The following is a 14,102-nucleotide window of genomic DNA, read 5'->3' on the forward strand; positions in this document are numbered from 1 at the left end:
GCCTTTCCTGAATTCAGTGGACAAATCTCAATACATCCTCCAAAACATGAGTTGTTTTAACAGCTTTTAAAAGCTTTTTTTAAGCTTTTTTTTTTTTTTTCAATTGACAGAGAAACCCAAGAGGAGTGAGGTTCCACTTCAAGCCTTAACAGTATTCACAGATGGTTCTGGTCACTCTCAGAAATCTGTGGTAGTATGGAGAGACCCCTCTTCTAGTGGGTCTAATGGAGAGCAGATTTATCCATATCTGAGTGGTCCCCCCCAATTGTTGAACTTGCTGCTGTTGTCAGAGCTTTTCAAAAATTTTCTGTTCCTTTTAATCTGCTTACAGATTCAGCTTATGTTGCAGGAATAGTGATGAGAACCAAAGCATCAGTTTAGAAAGAGTTGAAAATTCACAACAATTTTATTGGTTGCAGCTCCTTGTTTTTTCCTTAGAAAATTGAACATTTCCTTACTTTGTTATGCATATTTGTTCACATACAGACCATCCCAGATTTTTAGCTGAAGGGAACAGGCAAGCTGGCCTTTTAACAATGCCTGTACAACAATCTGTTCTACCTAATAAGATAGAACAGCCTAAATTGATCCATTTGTTTTTTCACCAAAATGGTGTCACTTTGATTTGGCACTTTGGCATTAGTAAAGCCCAAGCTTCAAGAACTATTGCTGTTTGTCCTGATTGCCAAAGGTGTTCTTTTCTCTCTATTGCAGGAAGTATTAATCCCAGAGGGCTTCAGAGCCTTCAAGTCTGGCATCAGACATTACCCATTTTTACTGAATTTGGTCATTTAAAATACATTCATTCCTCTATTGATACCTTTTCTGGTGCTCTTTTTGCATCTGCCCATTCAGGGAAAACAGCTTACGATGTCTCTAGACACTTCACTGCTGCTTTTGCCATTCTTGGTATACATCTGAAGTGAAGACAGGCAATGGCCCAGTTTATATTTCCCGTCGAGTTGCTAACTCTTTTGCCTTCTGGGGAATTATGCACAAAACAGGTATTGCTCATTCCCCAACAGGCCAATCTGTCATGGGCTCATGGCTCCCTCAAACATCTCTTGGTACAACAGAAAGGGGGGCCAGAGATGGCAACCCTGCCAAGAGACTGCAGAAAGCCCTTTATGTGATCAACTTTTTGAATTGTTCTTTGATGGACCCCAACCCACCGATTGTTCCACATTTTAATCATGATTCACAATTGCAACAAAAGGAAAGAAACCCCTGCATTAGTGAAGGATCCAGAATCTGGTAAGATATTGGGGCCTTATCCTTAGGCCACCTGGGGTAGAGGTTTTGCTTGTGTCTCCACAGAGAATGGTCCCGAGTGGATTCCAGCAAAGAATGTGAAGCCGTTTTTAAGAATCTTTGAGTGCATCACCTGAAGATTCACCTTGAACACCAACATTGGCGGAGAACCCTTGTGAATAGGACCTCACCACCACACCAGCGCCTGTTTAACCTCTAACAGACTTATGTCCTTGGGAAAATGGTTAAGATTACCCAGTGGTATCAGGGTTTACAGGGCTAGGAAAACTTCTGGGGGATTGGAGACTTGGTGGATGGATAAAACATTTAGTTAAAATAGGCTTCTATGTATTAGGCATTGTATTATGTATTGTTATGGTTATTCCTTGTATTTTACAGTGCGTGAAAAAATTAATAGACAAGTCACTTAAGAGTGTATTTTTGTTTGAATGGATAGGGGGAGGTATGGGGAATAAAACAAAAAGTACAGTGGAACTGATGAAGGGGCCTGATATCTTAGGCCTGATTGAGCAGAAACTGTGGGAGGGACAGACACAGATTAAGGCTCCCTGGGCAAGAGGGGACCAAGAAACAAGATGTGAAACTTAGTAACTTAGTGATAAGATAATGTTACCAGGTGACCTGATGTCCTGAAGAATGTGTAACCAATGGGAAATTGTTACAAAAAATGGAGCCCTATATAACTACCATACAAGTAAAACCCCATATAAATCCCTGGCATACTCAATAAAATTGGCTTCTGATCTAAACTCAGATGTCCCCGTCTCTCCATCATCATTAACCCCCCTAGGTGGGGGGAAGATGTTGGAGAGATTCCTTTCCCTTCTCTTTGTCCTGATGTGATTTGGTCGGTACATAAATTCACTCCCTGTGCCCAGGCTGGGTCTGTTCTCCCTGTGCCAGTGCTCGGGGTGGGATCTCTCCCATTCCTTCTCTCAACTCCCAGGCCTCTCCACAGGCAACAAGAGAATGCAATGAACAAGAATCAGCCAATCAGAGAGAGCAGTTCTGATGACTCACCAGTTGCTGGGCAGACCCACAGAACCCAGTGTTCCCTGGACCCCACCCTCCCTGCTCAGTCACACCCCAATCCTCCCTGCACAATCACAGGAGGTCCCAGTCAGGTGCAAGGCCACGGGAAGGGGCTGCGGCTGCCACTGGCTCAGGAGCTCTGAGGGCAGAAAAAAGGGGGTGACACCGGGATGGGGGACACTGGCAGGACTTCCCTTAATGGTGCCTCCATTTGTGTTGGCCCAAGTGAGAGCTTCTGGAGAATCTCTTCCCACACACAGGACACTCATTGGGCCTCTCCCCAGTGTGGATGTGCCTGTGGGTGACGAGGGTGGAGTTGCGCCTGAAGCCCTTCCCGCAGTCGGGGCAGTGGAAGGGCCTCTCCTCTGTGTGAATCTGCTGATGTACTGAAGCACAGACAGACGACTCTTCAACTAATTAAAGTTGAAAAGAAGGGTATTTTATCGCAGTGCTGGACATATAAGGAATCATTTCCAAATGGATGTGCAAGGAGTTGCAGACTCCTGCTCTCTATTTATACAGAAAAGGTTTTACATATCCAAGCGGTTTCTAAGGATGCATAATAGATAATCATTATCTGCCCACTTTGTATTATAGTCAGCTGAATACCTAATATGACTGCGCAATTGCACTGCCTTAATTGGGTCTGTGGGATTTTGAAATAAGGGAGTGGGCGTATGTGAAGAAGAAAGCTCTCTTCCTCATGGTAAACTCTTCACCCATGGCGAGTTTGCAGGACTTTTTGATCTGCTGGTCATGGTCCAAGCCTCTCCAAACTGATTATTCTTAAGGCAAGATATTTCTATCGTCTCTGCTCCTCCACAATTGCTACATCTATCCCTGTCACTCCGAGCTTTACTTTCTAATATATTTGTTACTCTTTCACTAACCTATGTGATTTTTGCTTAGCTAACATACCTTCTTAACTAATTTTAAAATCTTAACTAAAATATGCAATCTTCTACTATCTCAGTTATACTCCCAGCTGGCCCCTTGACTCATCCACAGTTTTCAATTATCGTAAATACATTTCCAGCTGATCCCTTGACTCATTATGATGAGATTGGAGCTGCTCAGAAACCACTTCCTACACTCGGGACACTCATAGGTTCTCTCCCCAGTGTGGATCTTGCAGTGATTGATGAGGTTGGAGCTCCACCCAAAGCCCTTCCCACACTCCCCACACTTGTAGGGCCGTTTCCCCATGTGGATCACCTGGAGCCAGATCACATCTGAGCTCCAGAGCTCCGGCTGAAGTCCTTTCCACATTCCAAGCACTTGTGGGGTTTCTGCCAGCCATGAGTTGTCTCTACCACCTCTGAGTTCTGAATGAATCTCTGGCTGCCTTCTGGACACAGGGGGCATCTTTCCTCCTCACAGCTGCCAGGGCTGGGTTTGCAACCCCTCCTTGTGTGGGATCTCCAGGGCTTATCCTCCCCATTGGATTCCCATGCCATGGGGCTGCTCAAAACGGCCTCTCCCATGAGGTTCTGCAGCAGGGATTTGCTCTCCCTGGTCTCTGTCTGCAGCTCAGTGCCTGGGGAAGGAAAGGAAAGAAAAGAAGAGGAAGGAATGAGGAAGGAAGAAGGACAGAATGAGAAGGGGAAGGAGCTGTGGACAAGGACAGGATGGGATTTGCCTCTGTGCCAGAGGGAAGGGGAAGGGGATCCCCCCAGTTCATCCTTGGCAGGACGGCATTGGTAGCGGGGTTGTCCTGCAGCCAGAGGAAATGTTGGGCTGAGACATGAAACAGAGGAGAGGGAGAAAGGGGCAGTGACTTCCTCCTTGCCTGCCTCAGTGTCCCAGGCCATCTTCCTTTTCCTCGCAGCCTCCTCCAGCTCCATCCAGACAAAGATTGGGATTGACAAATCCTGGCTTGGGGGAAAAACAACAGGTGAGGCCCTTGGTCCTGCTTCCCAAGTCCAGCTCAAAAAACAACTGCCCTGTTCACAGTTGGATGGGCCCAGACCCTGCTCATCTCCAGCCTCCCCCACCCCTCCAGGCTGACAGGATCCCCCAGCTCCAGGATTGGCCTTCGTTGCTCTCCCCACTCTGATGCCAATCAGAGTCCCAACACCAATGTCCCCCCCCAGCTGGTACCACTGCCCCAGCCAGTACAGACAGTTTGCCACAGGAACCTTCCACAGTTCTCCAAAGGGGCATCTGTGTCTCACCCTTGGGGCCCTGCAAGATCCAAACATCCCCTCCCCTGAAACAAACCCTCCCAGAGATCCTCCAATGGATTTGGGGTGAGTTCCCCCTCCCCACTCACCTGTGAGATCTGGGGGGATAGATGCTGCCAGGGCCAGGGGAGCTGCAGACTCAGTGGGCGAGTGGGAAAACAGCGTGGTTCTGCTGCGGCTCCTCCTCTTTCTATTCTTCTTCCTGCTCTTCCTTTTCCCATCCTCCGCTTCTTCTCTCCCTCCTCTTCCTATTGCTCCTCCTCTGTGCCCAATCCAGATCCTCCTTTCACACCCTTCTCTCTCCCATGGCTGCAGCATTTGGGTGGAGGGAACCCGGGAAAGCCCCATGAGCCCCCCAGGGATGGGCAGGGGGCTTGGGAATCCACCCAGTGCAGATCCATTCCCCTCCAGAGCCCCAGGGAATCACTCCAGGGATCAAGTGATGGGGACACAGTGGGATCCCCACGGAACCACCCTTTTTCTATCCCATCCCAAACTTTCCCTCCCCTCTCCTATCGTTCCCCCAACCCAAGGACCCCTCCCAACTCAATCTGGGGATCCCATCCCTCTCCCACTCTGAATCCTCTTTTTCCCTGCACTCCCACCCCTTTCCCATCGTGCCTTCAGCTCCACCTCTCGTCCCTATTTGGTTTTGGGGGATGCAGGTCCCTCCTGCTCAGTCTGGGGGGTCACATCCCCCCTTTCCCTCAATTCATGCATCTCCTGGCTGCTTTTTCCTGGGAGCAATCCCTCAGTTTTGGGACTTTTGGGGTGTAGTTTAAGAGTGTGACAGCTCTGTCTGGCTTTCCCCTCCTGTTGTGGCCTCTCAGCTGCCCCTGACACCCTGGGGGTGCTGGGATTTTCTTCCTGGGGACAAGGATGTTCATCCCCTTCCAGGAGCCCAATGCTTGGCTGGGGCTCCAGTTCAGGGGGTCCTTGAGCAGCTGCCCCAGAACCTCCCCCAGGGTCTCCCAGCACAGCCAGAGCCACTTGGCCTGGGGTCTCCAAAGGCCTCAGCAAGCCCCAAATCCCTCCCAGGAACCCTCAACTCCCTCAAACCCAGCATCCCCTACATCCCCTGCAAGTTCCCCCCATGGCACCAGCCATGGCCATGTCCCCACATGTCACTGCCCATGTCCCACCATGTCATCACCCATGGCTGTCTCCCCACCATGTTTCCATCCCTGTCATTGTTCCCCACATCTCCATCCATGCCTGTGTCCACCCACATCCCCATGAATGGCTATGTCCCCCTCCATGTCCATGTGTCCCCCAACTGGTTCAGGAAAAATAAAATACCTCTTTGAAGAAAAGTGGAAAAAACTGTTTATTACACAATAAAACCTAAACAATATTAAACAATAAAACCTCTTGCTGCTCTAAAAGAGAGACAAACTCACCAAGTCCCTCTGTGGGCTGTAGCTCAGCTCACTCAGTCCCTTATCAGTCCCTCTGGCGCTGGAAATGCCGCGGCCCAGGCCCGGCCTGGTGGGCCACAGGTGTGATCTGCCCATGCTCTTCTGGTGTTCAGGCCAGAGCAGGTTTAAGCAGGTCCAAAGAAAAGGGAAAAAACCCCACAGTAGGGAACTACTTTGCCTCAGCTAGCTAAAACTAAGTAAAAGCAAAGGAGAGCTCTGTCCCGCTGTCTGTCCATCCGCAGACAACACAGTGCAGGAGCAGCAATGTGGAGGAGTGAGTGCAGTTTCTGAAAACAAACTCTGCATTTCTTCTCTCCCTCTTCACTCTCAGGAAAAGTCTTAAAGGTACTTTAAAGCTTTAAAGCATAAACAGAACAGACTGGGGATACAAACATCATATAGTCCACCCTGAACATACCTTCAACACCATTCAGTACTCCCTGATGTCACCAGAAGATAGGATTGAATGCAAAAGATTTTATGGGGTTGAAAGTCAACAAATCTGCCCTCCCCAAGGAATTCCCATTGTAGGTCTGTGTCCCAATGGATGTTCCTGCTGCTGGGTTTATCTAGCTACCCACAGGGAACCAGGAAGATGTGGAGCCTCCAAGCCAGGTGTCTTCCCAACACGGATCACCAGGACCATGGATCACCAGGGCTCTGCCCAACAACGCTCACTGGGGATCATCCAATGTAGATCGTCTCATGGGGGACAGAGCTGGAGCAGCACACAAAGCTCTTCCCTCACGTGGGGCACTCACAGGACTTCCCTTAGTGGCGCCTCCGTTGGTGTTCTGTCAAGTGAGAGCTCTGTGAGAAGCTCATCCCACACTCCCCACACTCGTAGGGCCTCTCCCCAGTGTGGATGCGCTGGTGGATGGTGAGTTTGGTGTTTTCCTTGAAGCCCTTCCCACAGTTGGGGCAGCGGAAGGGCCTCTCCTCTGTGTGAATCTGCTCATGTTTGAGGAGATCGGAGCTCCTGTGAAACCTCTTCCCACACTCAGGACACTCGTAGGGCCTCTCCCCAGAGTGGGTGCGCTGGTGTTTTCTCAGGTCAGAGTTCCACCCATAGCTCTTCCCACATTCCAAGCAGGTGTAGGGCCATTCCCTCGTGTGGATGACCTGGTGCTGAATCAATGCTGAGCTTCCTCTGAAGCTCCTCCCACACTCCCCACACTCATAGGGCTTTTCCCCAGTGTGGATCCTCTGGTGTTGGATCAGGATGGAGTTGTGGCTGAAACTCCTCCCACACTCCCCACACTCAAAGGGCCTCTCCCCAGTGTGGATCACCTGGTGCTGCCTCAGGGTGGAGCTCCAGCTGAAACATTTCCCACATTCCAAGCACCTGTGTGGCTTCTCCCTGCCATGAGGCTTCTCCACCAGCTCCAAGCTCTGGCTGGATCACAGGATGCATTCCTGGCTCACAGGGGCTCTTTCCTCCCCAGAACTCCCTGGGCAGGGTTTGCAGCCCCTCTTCATGAGGTACATTTGGGGCTTTTCCTCCTCCTCCATCAGGCCACACCCTGAGAATTAAAAATCCTGGTTTGCAGAAAAAATCAAGAGGAGAGCAGCTTGGACTGGGAAAACCTCCATGCCCAAGTTCATCTGGGAAAGTCATTGGGCATCTTGTGTCTGAAAGAACCTCCAAAATACCATGATTCAGCACAAAAATCCTCTAAACATCAAGATGCAGATCAAAAACTTCCCAAACGTCAATATTCAGCAAAAACCTCCTTCAAAATACAGAGATTCAGCCCTCACAAAAAACAAAAGCACCAACATTTGCCCAGTAAAGCTCAGAAACCCCAAGATTCAGCCTCTGTGAAAATCATGGATTCCCCCTCCCCTGGTCACCTGCTGCATACGGACAAAGCTCCTGGGGCTGGGGGGGAGGCTGCAGATACAGGGAGGAGTAGAACCGTGTGGTGCCGCCTCTTTCTGCTCCTCCTCCTCCTCCTCTGTTCCTGCTCTTCCTCACACTCCTCTTCCTCCTGCTATTCCTCCTCCTGCACAATCCCACCTTCTCCTCCCACGTGCATCGTTTGATACTTTTGTTCCTCAACCCTGCTTCTCCTTCCCTTCTCCTCCTGCCCCAGGCCCAGCACCCGCTGCCGGCTCCCTCTTGCCCCCAAACCACAGCATCCCACGGCAGGGGCAGGGATGGAGCTGGGGCAGGTCGGGCTGGGGCAGCGCTGGGCTCTCGGCCGCTCCCGCCCGCACTCGGTCCCCACTGCAGCCGCTCCCACCAGGACAGCGCGGGGGGGCCCGGCCTTGGCGCTGCCCCACTCCCACCTCCCCAAATTCCACTCGCGGGGGGCGCTGGGGCCGAGGGGGGCGCTGGGCGCAGGTGGGGAACGCTGGGAGCTGCGGGTCTGCCTGGCAACTGCTGAGTCATCAGAGCCGCGTGCTCTGATTGGCTGAGCGCTGCCTGAGGGCTGGGGCTGCAGCAAGGGGGGACACACAGCTCCAGGGGGATATCCCACAAACGGGGGACCCCCATGAAAGGAAGAAGAGGAAAGTGTCTTTACAATCAGATGCTGTGAATCTGCTGAGAGATAGACCCAGGAACTTGTACGTAAGGAAGCGACAGGAGAAGCCATCAGTTTAAGAAAATGTTGTTAACTGATGACACAGACTGCTGCTCAGCCAAGCTCCTGCCACATTCATGAACTTCGAGAAGAAGAACAACAAAGACTTCACAGAGCCATGAATATCGGTTGCTACACAAAAGTAGGGAGCATATCAAGGGGATATGTAGTAAGTGGATTGGGAAGTCTCTTCCTCTCAAGTACACCACCCAATGCGGAAAGGAAGAGGGAGATGCAGCTGGGAAAATTAGGATGAACAGGAGGCTGTGACCTCCACCAACTGGAGAGACCCTGTAGGAAATGTCCCATGGCCTCTGCCTTTCTTTAGGAATGAAATTACTTTTACAGGACTCCTCTGTCTGCTTTGTGGACAGAATCCTCTGGTGATGTCAATTTTTCCACACACCTTGGGACTCGTCCGGAATTCTATCCACCGTCTGGGGCAGCGGGCAGTGAGTGCAGCTGAAGGTGCCTCACCCAGTTTGGGTGATCGGCCCCCTTGGGGGCGGCAGCACCGGGGACTGATTGGGTACCTGAGTGTGACCAGGAGACAGACGAGGGGCACATCAGGGGGGGCTGTGAAGAGTCAGCAGGGAGAGAGCACTGAAAATCTCATCAGTGAGTGCACTGGGATCTTTGGGGAGTGAGCATGGCAGGGCACCCATGGAGACAGAAAAGGGAAAGCCAGGAAGGGGTCCTGTGCCAAAGGGATGATGATCCCAAAATATCTCTGAAGGGTCCCTTGGGAGAAGGGTGAGGTAGATTGCACACTCCCTCAGAGGCAATTAAGGACTTGGACACCCAGGGGGGCAATAAGAGAAGTGGAGAAGGGATTTGGACAACAGGGGATGGATGGCATTGGTGTGCTGGGAAGAGACTGGGTGAAGGGGAGTGTGCAGGAATTTGGTTAAGGCAGGAAGCAGCAGGAGGAATCTATGTGGTGAGAAAAAGAAAAGGGGAGGAAGAGAAAAATACTCAGAATTTGGATGTTTTTCAGCAGAGTCTTATCCTCAACATTTGCCAGCTGATCATTTGTATCCCCGGTTTCCAGGAGAGGAAAACAAGGAGGTCAGGGTTTCAGGGGGTTTCTCTGTGGGGGGCAGCGGCAGCAGCGGGCGCAGAGGTGCGGGACCGGGAGCACGGGCTGGGGGCCTGGGGGGAGCTGCGGGGCCGGGCCGGGGCTGTGGGGCAGCCGGGGCTCAGCGCCGGGCGCTGCCTGACCCCACCAGCCCCGGGCAGGGCCGGCAGTGGCCCCCGGCCCCCAGGAGGCTGCGGGACGCCCCGGCCGCTGCCCGGCCCCGTGGAGCTGCCGGCCCTGCCCGCCGGGGGGCGCCTTTGGACACTGCGGCAGGACAGGGACCGGCTCTGGGATACGGGCTGGGGAGGGCACCCTGAGCACAGGGACGAGGAGCAAGGAACATCTGGGAAATGTGGATTATACAAGGAAGGACTGAGATTTTCTTTTCTTTTCTTTTCTTGGGATCACCACAGAAACGAATGATTTTGCAGAAAGCTCAGCAGCTCTCAGAGGATGAGCACCCACAGGCACTGAGGGGGGCTGCAGGAGGGGCAGAAGAAGGCCCTGCAGCACTTGGGCACAAAGGCCCAGCAGGTGAATGCAAGAAGGGAGCAGAAAAAGGCCAGGCTGAAGGCAAAGGCCAAGGCAGAGTTCCTACAGCCCCTGAGGGATCAACCCCAGGGCCCAAGGGGGCCCCAGCACCCAGGGCACGGGCTCGGCCACAAGCACCCGGCAGAGGCATTGCCCTCCTCGGCAGGGGACAGCCCACCCAAACAGCCCCTGGCAAGGAATCAGGGCTCCAGCTGCAGGGCACAAGGACACTGCAAGCACAGACAGCAGCACCCTCAGGACCAGCAAGTCCACCCCGTGATGGACATGGATTGGCAGGGCTGTCACAGCTCCCATCACACCAGGGACCCTCCACACTGGAGCCCTTGAGAACATTCAGGGTGGGTTGGCATTGAGAGGAGGCCTCTCCTGATGGACACAGGGGCCTCTCAATCCACTCTGAATCTTAGACCTAATGGGCAAAATAGGAAAGGCATGGTTTAATTATTAAGGGAATAAGTGGGAAAGATGAGCAGGTATGATTTCATCAACCACTATGAGGAGATGTAGGGGATACGCTTGAAATAAATTAATTTCTTTTTCTTCCTACTTGATTGCAATTTACTGGGAAGGAATTTGGTGGCTGGATTTTTATATTGTAAAAGGTGATACAGAGGCTTATGATGTTGTACTTATGTGTCAAATGTCTGGCAAGGCCTATGCTGAAGTGAACCCACAAATGTGGACAGTCCAGGGAAAGAGGGAAAATTAGATATGGAGCCTCACCAAATTACTTTGAAGCAACAAGGACAAGAGGTTGCTTGTATTGATTTAAAATCAATACCCTATTCCAAGAGAGGGAAGGAAGGGCTTACAGCTTATTACTGACTCTCTCTTAAAGGCAGGGTTTTGGAGCCAGGGATCTCTCCCTACAACACTCCAGTCAAGAAACTGGATGGATGGACACAAGGAGGAATCACAGAATTTTCAAGTGTTAAAAAGCAGATTAACTGAAGCTCCTGCCCTGGCCCTCCTAGACAGGGAGAAAGAATTTGAATTGTAGGTGGATGTTAAACAGGGCCATGCCGAAGAATTCTTGTGTTAAAATGTTTAACCCAGTGGCCAGAGTGGCCTCAATGTCTGCAGAATTGTGCAGACACACCTCACATGGGAACTGAGGCCTGAAAACTGATGACAACAGGAGGATCTCCTAGAGTTCAAGTCTGGCATCAAGTTAAAGCTCTGACAACCAAAAGAGCCTCTAAATGGATGAGCAGGGCTCGGTTATTACAGTATGAAACTTGTTCAGTGGCACAGGAGGATTCAGAACTGAGGACAGGGCAAGGGTTTAACTCAGCCTCCTGTTTGAACAGCCTGGAGAGGGGCTGGCAAGGAACCCAGGACTGCACTCAAGGGACAGAGCTCCCGAGCCAGGCTGGGAGAGATTGATGGGACATTCCCTGGCCTGAGGGACAAAATGTATTTGTGGATGGCTCTGCAAGGGCAGCAGAAGGGAAAAGAGCTACAAGACAGGCTGTTATTAAGGAAGGGGAATCAGACAAAGTGCAGGTCACCGGCCCATGCTCAGCTCAACCCAAGGAGCTCTGGGTGCTTGTAAGAGCCTGGCACTGAAATGCCCTGAGCAGGAAGGCTTCAATATCTTCTGCTGACACCATGGCACCTAACAGGGGGCAAAAGCAATTCTGACTGCTTCAATCTGACTGATGCAATCACTGCATCACTTATTAGGGTATTTCTGAAATAATTAATTCATAGAGAAGGGATTGTGGAAGCAATAGACTCAGAAAGAAGAACTCATTTTACTCGAAAGATCCTTCAGGGGGTTATGGCAGCTTTAGGAATACAATGGGACCTCCATAACCCCTGGCACCCCCTGAGCTCAGGTCAGGAGAAATAAAGAAACACTTTTGGAAGCTGGTGATAAAAACCAAGATGCCGTGGGTACAGCTTTTGCCATTGGCTATGGCAAGAAGAAGAGACAGACCCAGGGCAGATATTCAATTATCTCCCTTGGAATTGATGTCTGGAATTCCTTACCCTGGTAATTCTCCACCTTGTGCAGGGTGGAGATAAGGGATGTATGTTTCAAGCAGTCCGTGGCCAGAATCCTGTCTCTTGTGAAATCTCTCCCACAGGAAGCTGGGCTGGCACAGAGCCTGCCCTGGGACTTTGCTGTTGCCAACACCCAGCCAGGACATCGGCTCCTGCCTAAGGAGTGCAAAGCAGCACCACTGGTGGCCAAGGGGCCCATGCCAAGTGTCCCTGAGGCCAGAAACAGCCGCCAGCACAGCTGAACACGGGGGGACCCCTCAGCCTGGCCTCAGGGGCTCTGAAGCCCCGGAGATTTGCACTTCCCGCCTGCAGCAGAACCATGGGAGCCCCCACTGAGCCTGCCCTGAAGGCAACGCAGCAGCAGCCAGGGCTCCACAGCGGGCCAAGCCCCTGGGCCTGCCCACAGATCCTCTGCTCAAACCCTCGGAAATCCTGGCCACCCTCCTCTGGCACCTCCAGCCACTGCGGCCAAGCCTTGCTGCCACTGCTGCAGCTTCAGCGCTGGCTGGGCCTGCACTGCCACAGCTGCTGGGGAGCACCACGGCACAATTCCACTCTGGGGCTCACTCACACCCACACTCTGGGCTGACTGCGACTGCATTGCTGCAAAATGTACCCATTTTGGTTCTTTTAAATCTTCTTTCTCTCAGGCTCGTTTGTCTTTGCCTTGGGGAAAGGAATTTTAAAGGTTTTATTTAAAGGATGTTACACCACTCAACAGAGATGAGTTCAACATCTCCACAGACTGGGAATAGCCCAAAAGACACCCACAGAGATAACGACCAGCAACAAAACATCAACGCCCAGCAGCAAACAGCAACCAACAGCTACCCCAGACACTGCCCCCGGCAGAGTTGGAGACACCTGGTCTGGAAAAGGCTGAGAAGGAAATCCAGGAGTGTGGAGCTAATTAACTCCAGAGGGGAAGGAAACCGGATCTAATAGGAAACCAAATATTAAAAACTACACCACTTGGAAGCAATGAACATTAAACCAATGGATTTAGATTGGTTCAGACTGTAGAAAGTTTAGGAAAAAACTAATAAATCTCACGTGTCATGGAATCATCTTCTCTGCACACTCGGGCTATGTGTGGATGGAATGATGTGTGCTGCATATCTTTGCCAAACCCAAGTAATGCCTTGACTCTCTAACACTAAAGATATTGTTGGAGGGTTTTTGTTTCCCCGCAGTTTCAGTGACAAGAATACAACGTGAGAATCGTTTTTCAAAATAATCCTACTTTATTTGGTTAGGTAGGTTTGGGACAGAAGTGTGAGAATCAAGTTTTGCTATGGGTTTTTCAACGTTCACCTAGAACTGCTTTAAAGGTGACCGTTTAACTCAGAAAAAGGTTAATAGTTTGTTTAAATATTGTTTAAAAAACAAACAAAAAACCCTCCCCCCACCTAAAACCATAACAAAACAAAAAAACAACCAACCAAATAAATAAAAAACAAACAAAACCCACCAAAAACAACAACAACTAAAAAGCAGATTCTGGGGGGGGTGGGGTGGGCTGCATGGCTGCTCCGGAAGAGAAGCTTTATTTCAGGTAGCCACGAGAGGAGCTTTAGAAATGCAAATTAACCCTCCTGGGGCAAAGCCTGGACAATGTACCTGGGTCTTCCTACCCGGGGCAGGAATTGGGCTGATTCCCTCTACCCGCTTGCACAGATGGAATTTGCACAGCTAAAGGCAGAGCCCATGGTGAGGATATCTGACTCTGCAACAGAAATTGGTACAGCTGCAAAAGGAAACAGCAAATGGAGAATGTTGTGGATGCAGCTCATTCAGCAGGTGAGCGAGGGGATGCAGGGGGCAGCCAGGCCTCCTGATCCAGGATTGCCTAGAGAAGGACAGGGAATGAGGGCACTCAGAATAATTCCAAAACCAAAGAAGACTCAGTAAGAAAAAAACAGAGTCAATGAGTCAATCTGCTTGGAGATAGGGCCAGGGACTTCTGGAG

At 51.0% G+C, this 14,102-nt stretch overlaps 1 protein-coding gene across 1 annotated transcript in view; it reads right to left on the reverse strand.

The window, feature by feature from the left end:
* Positions 1-5,796: 5,796 nt before the first annotated feature.
* Positions 5,797-14,102, reverse strand: part of LOC143691897 (uncharacterized) — a 65,299-nt gene continuing 56,993 nt past the window's right edge. The window contains exon 4 of the mRNA XM_077191141.1: positions 5,797-7,265. Coding sequence (XP_077047256.1) covers positions 6,677-7,265 — 589 coding nt within the window. The 3' untranslated portion in view covers positions 5,797-6,676. The remainder of the gene's footprint in view (positions 7,266-14,102) is intronic.

The sequence above is a fragment of the Agelaius phoeniceus genome, chromosome 27 (genome assembly GCF_051311805.1).
Source record: "Agelaius phoeniceus isolate bAgePho1 chromosome 27, bAgePho1.hap1, whole genome shotgun sequence".
Lineage (NCBI taxonomy): Eukaryota > Metazoa > Chordata > Aves > Passeriformes > Icteridae > Agelaius > Agelaius phoeniceus.